This window comes from Athene cunicularia (genome assembly GCF_003259725.1).
Source record: "Athene cunicularia isolate RWA chromosome 8 unlocalized genomic scaffold, athCun1 chr8_part1, whole genome shotgun sequence".
Taxonomy (NCBI): Eukaryota; Metazoa; Chordata; class Aves; order Strigiformes; family Strigidae; genus Athene; species Athene cunicularia.
Genome location: NW_020799109.1, coordinates 13224625 through 13240633, shown reverse-complemented (window position 1 = coordinate 13240633; position 16009 = coordinate 13224625). Strand labels below are relative to the sequence as shown.

Genomic DNA, 16009 nt, shown 5'->3' with positions numbered 1-16009 from the left:
ATGGTGCTTTTCCTGATCTTGGAATGGATGAGAAAAGAATATAATTTGAGAAATCTTCTTAATTCGCAAAAGAAAGTTACTGCAAACCTTAAGTGCTCCTATCAGAGGCTTTCCCGTTTGCCATCCATCATGGTTATGCCATTTTACTTTCACCAGTATTTTAGTCTACTATTCTGCTCTATAAACAGAGGCAGGGAAGGTGCAGACATGACTCTGTCTGACGCCTTGTCTATTGGAAAAGTGCTTTCTGGCAATAGAACCAAAAAAAACAGCTGGAAACATTGATATGTCAAATACTGTGGCGAGATTCATCTGTCAGAACTCTGTTTGCCATACTGTGGGGTTGAAAATTCAGAAAATTATAATGATTTGAGTTCTTTGTCACCATACCATTTTAAATGACCTTAGTCACATGTGTTTTCTTTTTTTCTCATATATTTGGAAAGACTTACTACAGAATATGATCAATGCTTCCACCAGCAGATCACTGTATTTGATAACTAGTGAGAATACTTAATCAATATGTGTGACATTTTTAACCATATTTTTCACTAATTTGAACAGTGCTCTGTGTACACAGTATAACTGAGTGAAGCGTACTTTGTCATAAAATTCTTAACATTCTCATGCTACAGTGGTAATGCTACCATCCTACAGATTTTTCTTAAGCTCCTATGTAGAACAAATCTAATACTTAAGTCTGCTTTCACAGTATGATTGCTACGCTTATTACAAGGTCATAGGAGTAAGGTCATTGTGCCCTGGTTTGTATTAAGGTAGTGTCTCCATTTTATATTTGTGTTCCACATAAGAAGTACAGCAGATGAAAAAAATCAAACAAATAGCATATGCGGGGGAATTGAGTTCTCAGTCTGTTAATATAGCTGTCTACTTAGAGTACAGATTGACAACACTGTACCAGGCTGTAGTTATTCCCAAGTCTCCCGACAGAGATAACATAATGTGGCAGAAAGGAGATGCAAGGGTTATTGGAAGCCTGGGTCGTGCTTATGCTGTGCTTGTTCTCATTTTGATATTGAGCATGCACATATGCTGTAAACTGCAGTATCTGCTTTATTGCCAACAATAGAAGTATAAAAATTGGATGCTGACCTAAAGCACATATCTATGGGAGAATAAAAAGCATAGATATATTTAATGTAAATGATTGTGTCAAAAGGGATGCTTCACAAGAAGATAACTGCCTTTCTCCATGGGGATTGCCCAGGATGCTTTTCTTAAATGGTTACTGGGGAGGTGAGAAGCCTATTCCATTCCTGAACATCTTGTTGAAGTTACTGTGTCCTCATATGACATAATGTCTCTTCTGATAAGAAATACAGAAAATTAAACAGGATGCATCAGTTTATTTTCCTGTATAACCGTTATCTACTACTGGTGAAAATAAAACTGAATAAGAGATTTAGCACTGCTTAGTATTCAGTTCTTCAATTATGGCTTATCATTTTCAATGTAATGCTTATATAATATCATTAGTGCACCTGCTTTTAAGCTTAATCTAATGGATACATTTCCCACTGGAAAAATGTTTTTTTTAAGGGTGTGCTTTTATGTATTATTTTAATTCATTCTTCACCAGAAGTAGAATCATGTTAAAAAGATAATTTAAATCCTCAGTTAAATTCCTAGGTCATAACTGTATGCACAGCAGTGCTATTATTTAAGCGTAGACACAGTTTTCCTTTCCTGGTTTCCAGATCTAATACTGAATGCGGATCTGTTTTCTGTTAACAGAAAATTTAAATCACTGTGTCAGTTCAAGATGAAATACTGTCTAACCTTATAAATGGAAGTATTTTGGGGGGTTGAAATCTTAAAGAAATGAGAAAAGCAGAAAACATGGGAAGTCATTGATCGTGAGGCAGAAGGTGGAAGAATTCAGTGTAATGGATGGTACATTAGTCTTAGATCAAAATGTTCATTTTTATTTTGTGCACTGTAGTTCTCCTGCAGATCTGAGGTACCAGCTTCCAATCATTACTACAGACTTCATCTTTCCCTTCAAGGTTGAATGAAGCTAGTCTCACTTCCTTGTTATACTTCTGTCTGCATAGCTGCATTCCATATAATTTCTGTGATCTTGCCTTTACTTTTTAAACTGTGCACAACTGTAAAATAATGCTAGATCCCTCTTTAGACATTGAATCCATCTTTAGAAATAAATGGTTATATTATTACAGGTTTGTAACTGATATAGGAATCTTTGGCATTAAGTCTTGCATAAAAAGAAACAATTATGAACTATATATGTAAATATTCCTTATGCCTTATCTGTATGGCAGAAGCTAGACACAGCGTAAGACAATCCTCTCTTATGATTATTTAAAAAACCACTTTTCATACTTCTGGTTTTTGATTCACACTGTTTTCTTTAAATTGAGGAATGTAATATTTGACATTTAAGATGTCAAAATGCTGGTTTGGAAAGTAGCTAAGTAAAAAGTTGAGTCAGTTTCATTCACTCTAAATTCTTCCCTTTTGATATTTAATATTCTTCTATGGGGAATAAGTAATAGGGGCTGAGTGCCTTTAAGTAAGTCTATTTTAAAACTGCCATGTATTCTACACCTTCAGACAGCATTAAAGTTGAAAGGTTTTAGATACACACTAATGGAGTAATTTATTTCATCTAACATTTTTTAGGTTCCTTTTCCAGTCAGTGGCAATGAAAAAGAACCTTCAGAGAGCAATTCTTTCTAATTCTTAGAAACCTCTTATGTTGTAATGAATTGCTTTTTCTCTCTCTGGACAAGGAAAGGTATCTGGACAATTAGCTTAGACTTAAATTTTCTAAGGCACAAATTAATACAAGAAGTTGATAAGCATGAAGCATGGACTGGTCTCTTAGATGTTGGACCGGTGCAAAACTACTTCTTTATTTAGCCTCACACCATTCATGACTCTTGGAAGTCTTTTAGTATCTCTGTACTTCAGTTCTCAGTCCTCAAAATTGTAACAGCTTTGTTTTCTGTTCTTATGTTGTTGTCAGTCTGATCTATTTAGGTGGTAGGGGTTTTATGGCAAGGGCTCTTTCTTACACATTCTTACCAAAGAAGTGTTGCACTGTTCATCTGATTTCATTTGTTTTAGGGGAGAAAAACTCCCAACTGTATGAGACTCTGATGTAGAGATTTAAGTAAAAATAATTGGAAAGATGTTAGACTCTTTAGTGCAAAAGAGCAAATTTCGGCCAAGGTTTTATTGGTGAGGATTACTTAAATAATAGCCAAGGAATGTTTTTAAAAATATATCATTTTTTCACTGTAGTCATCAAGTAGACGGCAGCATCCTTTAAATAAACATCTTTTCAAACCTTCAACTTTCATGACATCTCATGAACCTCCAGTTTATATGGATGAAGATGATGACAGATCCAGTTTTCACAGCCATATGGATACTGCAGCAGAAGAGGAAGTATCGGTATGTCATTTAAATCAGTCAGAGAATGTCTTGCTTACTGTCATTTTAACCTTGTTTAATGAATAATATGAGAATAAAGTATCTTTGCCATAAAATAAGTATCATCAAGTAAATTGAATTGTGGTAAGATTCATGAGCCATTTTGAATTATAAACCATCATTAACACAAAGGCCTCTAATTGCAGAAAATTTTTACCAGATCAGGATGGTAGGTATGTAAAAGAAGTAATAAACATTTTTCTCCTGAAACAGCATTAAAAAGGTTATAGTTGCATATTTTAAAAAAGTGATGACATGAGTTTGAAAATCATATAAACTATATAGTTATGATTCTGGTTAAAGATGTGTTTTAGAAAAGTTACAAAGCACTCTGGTAAAATTTGAATGCTGTTGGCATCATTGCTTTTGTCTTCCTTCACTGGCTGAGTTAATTATGGATTTTTTAAAAATCCACTTTAAAGCATCAACAGGCTGAGTTGTCCAACAGGCAAATTTATGTGTTTTTTAGAGTCAAATTGTAGTAGACATCTTAACCCATTGTATTATTACATCAAGTAGTGTTCCACTTTCTTAACTTCTTATCACATCTTATCATATGGAGTAATACTGGAAGAATTTAGACATGTCTTTCCCACTCCCATATAAAATCATAGAAGGACTATATCCTACTGCTAGGATTCTGGACAAGTTTCACAGCTGGTGTGAATCACTGTGGCTTTACTGTGCTTAGACTGAAAAACCTGACTTGTTAATTTATTTTTTTTTGTGGGCCTAGTGACATCTTGTGTGTGAAAAGCTTGTTACATAACAGAAGTATTAAGGCCACCTAGTATGTCTATTCATTTTCTTTATTGACTTTTTCATATGCACTGCATAATCTTCCTTAAATTATTAAATTTGCTCATCTATTACTCAGTCTTAAATCCCATCTTCACTCATGTTCTCTATTCTCTCTCTGGTCTTTTGGTTCATCTACAGACATTCCTGATAACTTTGCACATTACAATAAAAGCCTTAAAAGGCCTGGAAAGAAAAATTCGTATTAGAAGAGATGCAGATTACTGTTATTTATCTCAATGGTGGAGCTGTTTTGGGGCAAACATTCTTTTGTTCTGTATTCTCAATACATATTTTCTAACCGATGTGAATATTTTCCTGAAACATTTTACTTTTGCCATGGTGTCCTAACTAATAAATATGGGCACCATAAATTAACTGGGATTTATTAATTTGGATAGAAGTTGCTGGTTTACATCTTTGCGGTGATAATGGTGGACTTGTGCCCCCTCCCTTGGTGTTTCTTTTTTTTTTTTTTTTTTTTTTTTTTTCTTTCTTCGCTAGTGCATCATTTCCAGATGGATATATTTCTGGCTTGCAGTAATGTAGAAAGACACAGGTGAGCTCAGTTACCAAAAAGATCCCCATTATCAGTGCAAAATAGAAGCAATTTGGAAGCAAAAAAAAAGATCATGAACTATATTCAAAATGAATGTACAGGATTCTGTTCAAATGTTAAAAGTCAGGTGTCTTAGTGACACGGTCTTGGAGAAGAATGCTTTGCTCTTTGAAGAGATTCAGTGTAGCAAGAAAATTATAGGAAAGGTTTCTTCGACTTCTTTACAATGCAAGGACGAGGTGCTCTTCCCTTGTAAAGACTAAAGGTTTTGCCTGGATATTACCAGTTAACTTGACTGGCATAACCATTCTTGAAAAATAATTTTACTATTAATGAGTTTTTCCCAACAGAGTGAATTTATTTTTCAGTTATGATTACTTCATTTTGTGAGTAGTCTAATTATTCTAGAACACAACTACTTACTGTTCCAGAATGAAGTGTCCACAGAGGGAGCTATTACAGAATAGTTTATTCAAGATACAGTTATTTTGTGCCAGGCACAAAATTTTTTGACATTTGCACAGAAGGTGAATCCTTTTTTTATGTTAAGAGAATGTAGCTTTTCACCACATATTTAATCATGTCATTTAACCTTGACTTTTTGCAGTGTAGTCCTTTATATAGATTCATAATTACAGTTAAATAATTGATAAGGCCTTTAGAAATTTAATACTGAAAAGCAAGCCTCTTTCCCTCAATTGCTTTATTAAACTTACTAAATAATATAGATTCATTAATCTTCATGGGTTCATAAAAAGAAATTGAAATTATATATGCTATCTTACAATAATTTTGAATATTATCTTGTAGTTGTTTTTCATAACTGAATGTTCCTATCAGTACAGGATCTGAAAACTGTTCTATATCAGTAAAGACATGCCATCTTTGAAAACAGCTGACATCTACCAAGTACAGCTGCTACAGTTAAATAGCCATCTTGAAACAGGCATCTGAATTAGAATGAGAGCTTTTGTCTTCTCATAACATAGAGGTCCTCAATTTTTGTTGAAGAAAATCAGATGAGAAAAACGAGAAATGGTGTGTTTCTTTAAAAAGAGAAAAACATTTGTTATAAATCTCTATCAAAGTGGTATGCACCAGCATATAGGGAGACAAGCTTTTCCATAATTTAGGAAAAACAGCAATCTATTTTCTTAAGCTATTAATAGACAGCATGAAGTAAAAGGATGAAGGAGTTGGATAACTCTGAAACTTCTACTCTACCCGTCATGTAATGATGTTTCTCATTACTTTTTATTCTTACAGGTAAAGGTGAAAAGTTAATACTGTTAAGATTCACTGTCTTCAAATAAAAAATACATATAGTGGAAGCTTGGTACTGTCTTGATTTATGGGCCTTTTAAAAATCTGTGTTTGTGCAAAAATTCTTAGAACTGTAAAAAGGTTTTCGATGTCATTTGTTTTTATTAATTTCACAGCTTTGGTATTACTTCAGAACAGTGATTGTAACTATCCTTAGAATAGTAGTATTCCATGCCATTCCACAGAATAGTAAAGAGAAAGATCAACTAATTTGGGGAAACTGACTTGAATAGCAGTTGCCAAGTATTTAAACCAAAAATAAATGAGGTTTGCCTTAAAGAAAAGCTAAGTCTTCTACTGCAGCTGCCATTTTGGTCACAGCATATGGACAAGTGGATTATATGCAAATTGCAGTTAGGCATCTAAAATGAGAAAAAACCTAGGAATTAAAGCCAGGTACTGCTTTCTGCTTTATACTACAGCTAAGCTCTTCACCAGAAGAAACTTGTTGGTAGGATAATGTGGGTTTTGTTTTAATGCAAATAGTAAAGTATAAATAATAGAAAATAAAATATCAGTTAACTGTATATGCCATTTTGTGCTGTGTTTTTAAAAACAATTTCCCAATATGTTTCATAGTTAGAATATATTGCCAGAATTTTCTCAAAGGTTATTAATCATACATTGTGATGTATGGAGTATGTCTTAGTAGTTATTCTATTCCTAAAGTAAAGAATGTCTCTCTCTTTCTTTTTTTAACCATGAACAGGATGAAGAAAGTATTCCAATAACATATCGAGAGTTACCTGAATACAAAGAACTGTTAGAGTTTAAAAAATTGAAGAAGCAGAAACTCCAGCAGATGCATGCAGAGAGCGGATTTGTGCAGCATGTGGGATTCAAGGTGAATTTAAGAGATCTTTTTCTGTTACTCAGTGGATTGTAGAAGTTTCCAAAGATAATATGGTTTGTATTTCCTAAAAAGGCTTTATTTAATGTAGCAAGTTTGGTTCCATAGTTCTTGTTCACTGTGTCTGCTTTCCCTCATCTTCCTTAATGAAAACAACCCATATTATGAAAATACAGCTCTAGAAACTTGTTAAATCACTGTAGAATTCCATTTGACACTACGCTATGTTTTGACAATGGTTCATTGATGACAGTTCTCTGCTTATGAATTTGGAGTCATTTGGCTTCCACCTGAGGCCAAAGAAGGCACAAAGGTTTTAAATGAGAACACAGTAATAGATTAATAATTTTTTTTTTGTTTAGTAGCAACTTCCCAAACCTATTAAGTAATAATTTGCAGAAGTTGAAGCAAGGACACAAAACAATAGTTACATGAAATGAAGAAAATAAACATTAAGTTAAACTAATGTGTTGTCCCAGTATCATCCATTAATAGTCAACATAAAAGAAAGGGCATTTTCTCAATTATATTTTCTGGTTTGCAAGGCATTTTCTGTGTAACTAGTTGCTGTGTTGGAACAGTTTCTTTACCTTGTTTAGTGTTATGCAGCTAATTTATTTTCTAATACCTATTTATGTAAATGCAAAGATAGTTAGTTTTAAAGTTCAGTTCAAAATGACTGGAAAATTAAGACAGCCTTGACAGTTGACATTGACAGACTTAGTATGTTGTTAGACCACCAAGGCACCTTTTATTTTTTGCTACTTTTTTAAAGTTAGCATGGTGTTTTTGGTTTGTGTTTTTTTGTTTGTTTTCTTAAGTTAGTAATTTCTTAAACTTTGATCAGGCAGTCAGACCAGACTTCCAGGTAACAAACTAGTTGCTTTTTCTATATAAAATAAAAAGTAAATTAGCATTATGCAGTGTCAAGCATTCGAAGTTTAAAAGTTTCTTTGCAATATGAATTTGATTTTATTATGCATTATAGTAAGCTATGAAATTACATGATTATATACTATTTTCTCTCAGGAGTACTGCCTTGCTCAGTGCATGGGCTGGACAGAGCTCATCTAATAAGCAACCGTTCAGATCCCTTTTGGCTCTGCATGGCCTTCAGCCTCATTTACTACACATTATTCAAACTGTACTTTGAATATTGAATTATTGAATCCCTTTTGGACTTTTTATGGCTTTCACTGCTTTAATATCAGAGCACTTTGCAAATATTTTTTTTCTTAGGAAATGAAAGGGATGGTATTATTTCTGTTTCACAGGGGAGAGGGAAGCTGAAGCACAGAAATTAAGGTCAAGGGTTTCTACTATCTTGGTTCTCCAATTGAGATAACTGGAACCAATTTATAATTTTTAAGTATTTAGCGTTATTTTGAACTTAATCTTTTCAGAGAACAGCTCTGAGTATGCTTAGTCCCTCCTCACCAGCCCTCAAACCCTGAAAGCCATCTGTGGAAGGAAGGGATACAGCTGTGGCAAATCTATTTGCAAGGTGTAAGGTGTTTGTAACACTCAGTGGATTAATTGTGGCCAGGAATGTGTTGCTGTGTGAGTGGGTTTCACAGATGCTGTGAGAGAACTTCAGGTTCTGAAGGAGGATGAGCTATGGGAGCATAGGCTTGTTTCCCACATTTTTTCCCTTTTCAATTTTTTTCTCTGCATTACTCTTCACAGTTTCCTTATCTCATTTTTGAAAGTTGTTCATTTCCCAGGTTTCCTTTTTTTACACTTCTGCTCCCCTTCTCTACCATCATCAATTTTTCCCCCAGTCTTGATGTTTTCTTTGTATTTTGTTTCCTCCTCTTCATGCCATACTTTTATTGTACTTACCTGCTGTTGTGTTGTCCCTGATTCCTGTTATGGGATTAGTTCTTGTCTTCTTGCTCAGCCCGAGTTTTAGACTTCTGTTCACTTCCCTGAAATTGTTGTCCCACTTCCTTCCCAGCCAGGTGGCTTTTAGTTCCAGGCCACCTATAATGTGTTACTGTATTTCCTGAGTTTGAAAGTGCATCTGTCTGACCTGTCATGTCCTGAGCCGCACCCATCAACAGCCTCCCAACAAGCTCTATTGTTCTAGTCTTACTGCTTTTTTTCTGCCATGGGAAGTGGATCTCTATTTAGGCATTCCATATGGTTGGACTTAAGCTATAGAAACATCACATTCATGTATTGTGTCGCAGCAGTTCTTGTAGCCACGTGAGGATGAGCAGTGACTGCAGGCAGGACTAGGTATGCTTTTGTTGAGCAGGAGGGTAATGTCAACATGGACCATTTGAGGAGTACGAAGCAAAGTGAGAGAAAGATTTGTCAATCCTCAGGGCTCTAGAGGGCCTCTCCTTTACGACATCTTTATCCATGAATACATTATGGTCTGTGGTGAGAAGAATTCAGCTGTGGGCTAGCAGTAATCAACCTACATATCTGTCTTTCTATATGGGATATTGGTATATACTGTTCGTAACGTAAGTGGTTATAGTTGCTGTTTTTTCAGTGCTCTTCCATCTGCTTCACAGTGTGATAACTGCGGAATTGAACCTATCCAGGGTGTTCGGTGGCACTGCCAAGACTGCCCCCAAGAAATGTCCTTGGATTTCTGTGATTCTTGTTCTGACTGGTGAGCAGCATATGCTTCTACTTGTTACTTGTAATTAGCTTGAATCTCTATGTAGCTTAATTGCTGTGTGTTGGAAATCTGCTCCAGCATAGGACATGCATTCTGTGCTGGTTAAAGTGGAAGATACTTTAGTGTATATTTGTAGGAGACTTATTTTGTAAGTGTGTTCTGGATGTATAGAATTTTTCTTCTTAATACAGTGGACACATAGGTTTGGTACTGTTAAATAGCAGGGGAAATGATAATTAATTGGTATCAAATTTGGTATAAATCTGTTAATATGATCGCTGTTTCTGAAAGTTAAAAATAAGGAAAATACTTGACTTTTAAACTGTTATCTTTTTCTTTCCCTTGCAGTCTGCATGAAACAGAGATTCATAAGGAAGATCATCAGTTAGAACCTATTTACAGAGCAGAGACATTTTTAGACAGAGACTACTGCATGTCCCAGGGCACCAGTTACAATTATCTTGACCCAAACTACTTTCCAGCAAATAGATGACATGGGAAGCAGATCTACCATCTTGGGCTTACTATCCTCTTTGAAAAATAACAATGGCACCATTGTTAATTCTGTGCACATTTTGGAAAGACTCTGCTTTCCCTGAAATGTCGCTCACAGCATGACAGCTTCCTGGGTGTACTTGTCAAACTACAGCTTTGAGCTGTCATGGTTCTAGATCACTGAACAGCAGCTGAACATTCCTAGTGTGCAGAAGGTTTCACTGGGAGACTTTTCTTTCACCACATTAGTCATTTTTAGGTGGTGAATCTAAACACAAAAGCAAAACATACAAAAGGGTGAGCCAGAAATGAGAGCACACATTAAAGATAGAGTAAATTCCAAAGGCTTTGAAGAACTTGGTTATGATGAGATCCAGAGGAGATGAAGTATTTATATAAAAACAGTTTAGTAGCTTGCAGTTTTGTTGTGAAATAGTTTTCAGCACAGTAACTGACTTCTTTAGGCAAGGTTTTAACCAATGACAGTGTTTGCTTCTAGGACATACTCTAAAAAATACTGTCTCAGCAAGGGTTGGTTACAGGCCTTTATTAAATTGGAGCTGCTTAATCACATTGACTTTCAATTTCTTTAATTTTTTTTTTAATTTTTTTTTTAAACCACAAGGAACTCTATTTACCAACAGTGAAGCACTACAGGGGGCAACTGTGGCATTGCTTCCTTAACCAGCTCATGGTGTGTGAATGTTATAAAATTGTCACTCAGATATATTTTTTAAATGTAATGTTATATAAGATGATCATGTGATGTGTACAAAATATGGTGAAAAGTGCCAGTGGTAGTAACTGTGTAAAGTCTCTAATACTCAACATTAACTCCTTTAAAATAAAATACACAGCCTTCTGCCTCTGTATTTGGAGTTGTTAGTGCAACTCATCAAAGAAAACTGCCTAATATAAATCATATATATGGTAATAATTTTTCCTCTTTTGTAGTCTGCACAAGATCCATGAAAGATTGTATTTTTATTACTATTTAAACAGTGATTAAATTTAGCCTGAGCAGTGAGCAAGGGTTCACATGCATTCTTTTATACTGCTGGATTTTGTTGTGCATCATTTAAAACATTTTGTATGTTTCTTCTTATCTGTGTATACAGTATGTTCTTAAATAATGTTCAATTGTCAGGAGAACTGTGAGAAATAAACTATGTGGATACAGTCTGTTTATATATAGAATGCTTGCTGTGACTTCCTTTCTGTGTAGTTCTGACTTTTTAACTGAGATGGAAAACATTAAAAGGACATTTTAATACGTCATACAGATATTCACTATGCAGACCTGCAAGATGCCCAGCGCCTTCCTCTGCTGTTCATTTCAATGGGAACTGATGGTGCTCTGCGCCTACTAAAACACGCTTTGCCTTTTGCAGGATTAGCATTTTAGTTTTCTCATATCTTACTCACAGACTGTTCTCAGATTGCAGAAAATTCAGATTTTAGTAGCCTTGGTACACTGTATACCATTGTCTGAGAAATTTTGTAATTATTGTGACATATTTTAGTTAATATATTTTCTATTGAAAATGTACAGCTTGTGATTCAGAAACACTTGATTATTTTATAACTGTAACAGACTTCCAGTTGCTTTGAAACTTGAATACTCGGAATAATTAGCTAGAAAACAAACTAATTTGGCTTTAAAAGATGGCAATAAGAAGGGTAATTGGCTGGCTGCACCTAATAATTTTAATTAAAAACTGATCAGTATTAAGTTTTGCAGTAACGTTAGGTGTAGTTATTTTTTGCTTCAGAAAAAAAAAAGCATTTAATCTTTTTAGAAGGTAATACAGTAATTAAAACACTGAGCAAGCCTCGTATGTAAACATCTCACATATCTAGTATACTTAGATAAATTTATTAAACCTTAAAAAAATACAACACAAATTCACATTGCGTATTTTAGTTTTTAATTGGAAAAGATACTGCTCTGAGAGGCTCTCCAAGATCATAAAAAATGTGCTTTCCACATCATTCATGCTGTTTGTAGGAAGCTAGAGTTGGTGAGGGTGTGTTATCAGGGAGAGAATCTGTGGTAATATTTGTTTCCTGTTGGTATCCTGAAAAACTTATTGGAAGAACATAACAAAAATACATTAGTGAAAATATTCAGTCGTTGATTCAGGATAGCTTGGGAGGAACAAAAAGCCAAAGTATAATTTGAATGAGATTGGAAGCAGAAGGAGAATCTCAAGTCTGAATCACCCAAGAAAGAAGTGTCTTGGATAAGTCCTCTTTTTATTGAATATGTATAAATATATTTCCATATGCATGCATATACAGCTCTTTCTCTTGCATACATTATGAACATACGCAAATCAATATCTAATGCACATACACCGAATCAAGCATGGGAATTTTTTTTGTTTTGTTCCACAGAAAAGACCAGAAGAAGCAGAAAGAAAAATTAAACTGAAACTGTATGTCAAATTTTTGTAATTTAAAAAAAAAAATCAGCAGCTGATTGTTGCCTTTGTTCCCACCTGCACAAGTATGATACTCCGTACTTTCTAACTTATATTGTAATTAGGAGTAATAAAAAATACTCCAGGAAACCCACCCAGATGAATTTGCAACTTCATGGTAACTCCAGAATATTTAATTTTTTGGGGGAAAAATACCACACCAGACAGCTGCTAGTGCTTCCAAGGCTTGGTTTAGCAAAACCTGCCTTCTCAAGCTGCTGCATTCTGAAAGTCTCTTGCTTAAAGCTGTTGTACTGCAGATGTTACTGGTCACTTAATGGCACTGGGCTGGAGCTGGAACAGCACTTCCTAGAGCAACAGAGGTAAAATATAGGCTATGAAAGGACCCGGGAAAGAAGGAACAGCCAGGATATGAAGGATAAGAACATATCTAAAACAGTCCCTTAAAGATAACTGAATTAGCGTTTACAGGGCAAATGCCAAGGAAGAAAAAGTGAAGAATCTGCCCTGAATGGAAAAAGGACATGTTCTGTAAGCATGCTGATTTGAGCTATATTTTCAAGTCATGTACTGTGCTTTAAAAAGGATTAAACCCACATATACTGTAACAGAAGTCATTACTGCTCATTTATTGTACATGTTTTATTTCTATTATGTCTTCATTACAAGAAAGGTAATTTTAAAAATCTGAATCTGATGCATAAAGTACAACTTTGACAGTAAGAGCAATCATGCAACCTTCAACTGTGAATTCATCCAGTAGTTCCAGTAAGAGGATGCAATTACATTACAGGAATGTCAAACAAGCTTTTACTTAGCTATCAGAATACCAAAGAAACTCCACAATATTTTGGTTAACCTAACAGAAATACGGTATGAGTTTTACAGACTTTTCTGCAGATATTATGGATAAATGGCTTACTAGAGATGAAAGCAATATGAATCAAATAATCCTTGACATTTTCCTTCTCTTCCCCCGCCCCCCTCCCCAAGTTTTGGCAATGCCAGTACAAGCCAACAGATGATGATCTGAATTCTGCATTTGAAATACTTCTGAAGTATGATCAAAAGACATCTTCATACATTCTGGCTTACAGTCAACTTTATACATAGCCTTTAATTATTATAATAAAACTGCTGTTAATATGGAAAATTAATGGATTGCACATTTAACTATACAATACAATCATTTTCACCTCAGCTCCCAAAACTGGGAAGTCATCATTTATAATATCCTACAATTCCCAGCAGAAGACAAGGCTGTCTCAAAAACGGTGTCAGCTCCACAATAATGGATTGACAGACTTCCACAACACTCAACCGTATCTTCTTCCGTTCATTTTTCTGCTTCTTGTAATAGTGTTCTGGGGACGTGTGAAAAGTTTTAACTTCTAACTTCGCTAATCCCAGCTGCTTTACAGCTGCATGTAACAGAACAGATTTTGGTCACTAAAGCCCAAGAACAATGTAAGTGATACTGCAAAAATTACTATTGTAATTAAAATAAAATAATAACCAGTGGGCGACTTTCACACAGTAATCTTAAAGTTACTAAGCTAAATGGTGAATGGTGTGGTTGAAGAGCTCACTGCTGGCCAGGCACTGTTTGATTTCCCATCAAATGTATGAGATCATGAAATACAAACCAGAGCTGCTGTTGACTGTGTCGCCTTTAACCTGTGAAGAGCAAACAACCAATAAACAAGATACGGTTCTTAGAGTTAGCATACAGACCACTTTCTATTGAGTGTATTGTCAGAACAGAGAAAAAAGATTGCATCTAAAATAACATACCACATGCACAAATTCCAGATACCTCTCAAGAAAGCAGTATTGCTTTGAACAGCATTTTAACCATGACTGTCAAGTGCATGTGAGGCGAGGCTCTCTACACGCCGTTACTGCGTTTCTGTTGAGAAAGAAAATGCTGCCTCTTCCTTTTACAGAAAAGAGTCAATTGTCTTGCAGACTTCCAGAAATACATCCTCCTGTGTTCCTTCTGCATCAATCTGTGAAACAGGCAAAAACCATTAGTTTTGATTCTTACAAAGGTTCATCAGAATCTAAACACTGGTACAAAAAACTGGTCCAATATAAAATAGAAGTTGTTCTGTTTCATGTTATAAGCATTCTAACATAGAGGAGCAGCTTCATAAACCGAATTATTCACTGTGTTTCCACAGATTTATATGAGAAGGTTCTGTAGGCTCCATCATCTGGAGCAAAGAGCATTAATCAAATGACGGAGCTTATGATCTTTCTCCTAAGTACTCATGTTTTAAAGTAAAATTACACATTTGGTCTACAGAACAGTTTCCAGAGATATTTAGAAACTATTTTAACATGTAATACCCTCCAGAGGAAACCTAACAGAATAACTTTTAATATCATTCCGTTAATGAGATGAATAACACTGACTTGTTTCTTATCATCTGAAGTGTCAGGGTATGTAATGCCGGGACTGACCTAAAACTCTTCAAACAGCAGTAACTGAGCAAGGTTTTGTGTTTCTGTGCACTGGTATGTGCAAGCTCGGTGGATTGGTTCTGCTGTTACAACAACCTTTGGGCAACACATGTTTTATAGCAGCACTGGTTTTGTTGTACAAGAACTCACTTTCATTGAAGAATTTTTTTGTTTGACACCCCAAAAATTCTGTTGTGGCCAGAGGTTGTCCCAGCTGTTCAAGTTATTTTTCATAACTGGACTTCAAGAAAAACAAGACCCATTTATTCTCCTATGCTGAAGAAGAGAGCACGGCACTTCTTTAGCAAAGAGGAGTGATGTTTGTAGCCAGTAATACTGTGTGTTCCCTAGAAAACATAATGTAGCACTGAGCTTTTCTGAGCCATGAGTTTCATGTCCATCCCATGCAGTGAGTGTAACGCAGGTCATTCCCTGAGGAAGGAGAGCTGTCCTTTGCCTTCACAGTAGTGACAGAAGAAGCTTTCATGACGGCTGTGTACACCACGCAGACTGCATCCCATGATTATTCAGTTCCTCTCAAATGCCTGGTGACAGCCTTGATTCTCTACTCAAAAGCAAGCTTCCTCTCTGCTTCTCCATGCTTAGTCTTTCATGCGTGCATGCCACTGGAGTTTGCCCACATTTAAATGGACCCATGACAACTTTGCTAAAGCCTCTTTTTCTGAACTTTGTGCTGCATTTACATCTCCAAGTTGCTGACTAGGATGCCAGACAACTGTATGTAATGTTTGAGGACATTCCTGACCATCATACTTTCTGCCACCTCTTTACTTTGCAGGAGAATAAAAGGAGTTTCAAACTCAAAAAAAATGTATTTTTGAAATAGGCCATGAAATTCTCCTCGGATACGGTGCTGACATGCAGATAGCTCCTGTACAGTCTGACTGCACTCAATGTACATTTATGTCCCTCTGTGCTAAGTCTTGTGTGGGAGTCAG

At 35.4% G+C, this 16009-nt stretch overlaps 2 protein-coding genes across 2 annotated transcripts in view; one reads left to right on the top strand and one right to left on the bottom strand.

The window, feature by feature from the left end:
• ZZZ3 (zinc finger ZZ-type containing 3) overlaps positions 1-13078 on the top strand; it is a 36682-nt gene extending 23604 nt beyond the window's left edge. The window contains exons 9-12 of the mRNA XM_026854363.1: positions 3289-3441; positions 6870-7004; positions 9536-9636; positions 9994-13078. Of these exons, the coding sequence (XP_026710164.1) occupies positions 3289-3441; positions 6870-7004; positions 9536-9636; positions 9994-10138 (534 nt within the window). The 3' untranslated portion in view covers positions 10139-13078. The remainder of the gene's footprint in view (positions 1-3288; positions 3442-6869; positions 7005-9535; positions 9637-9993) is intronic.
• The window catches only part of AK5 (adenylate kinase 5), a 96066-nt gene continuing 92826 nt past the window's right edge, over positions 12770-16009 (bottom strand). The window contains exon 13 of the mRNA XM_026854364.1: positions 12770-14593. Coding sequence (XP_026710165.1) covers positions 14525-14593 — 69 coding nt within the window. The 3' untranslated portion in view covers positions 12770-14524. The remainder of the gene's footprint in view (positions 14594-16009) is intronic.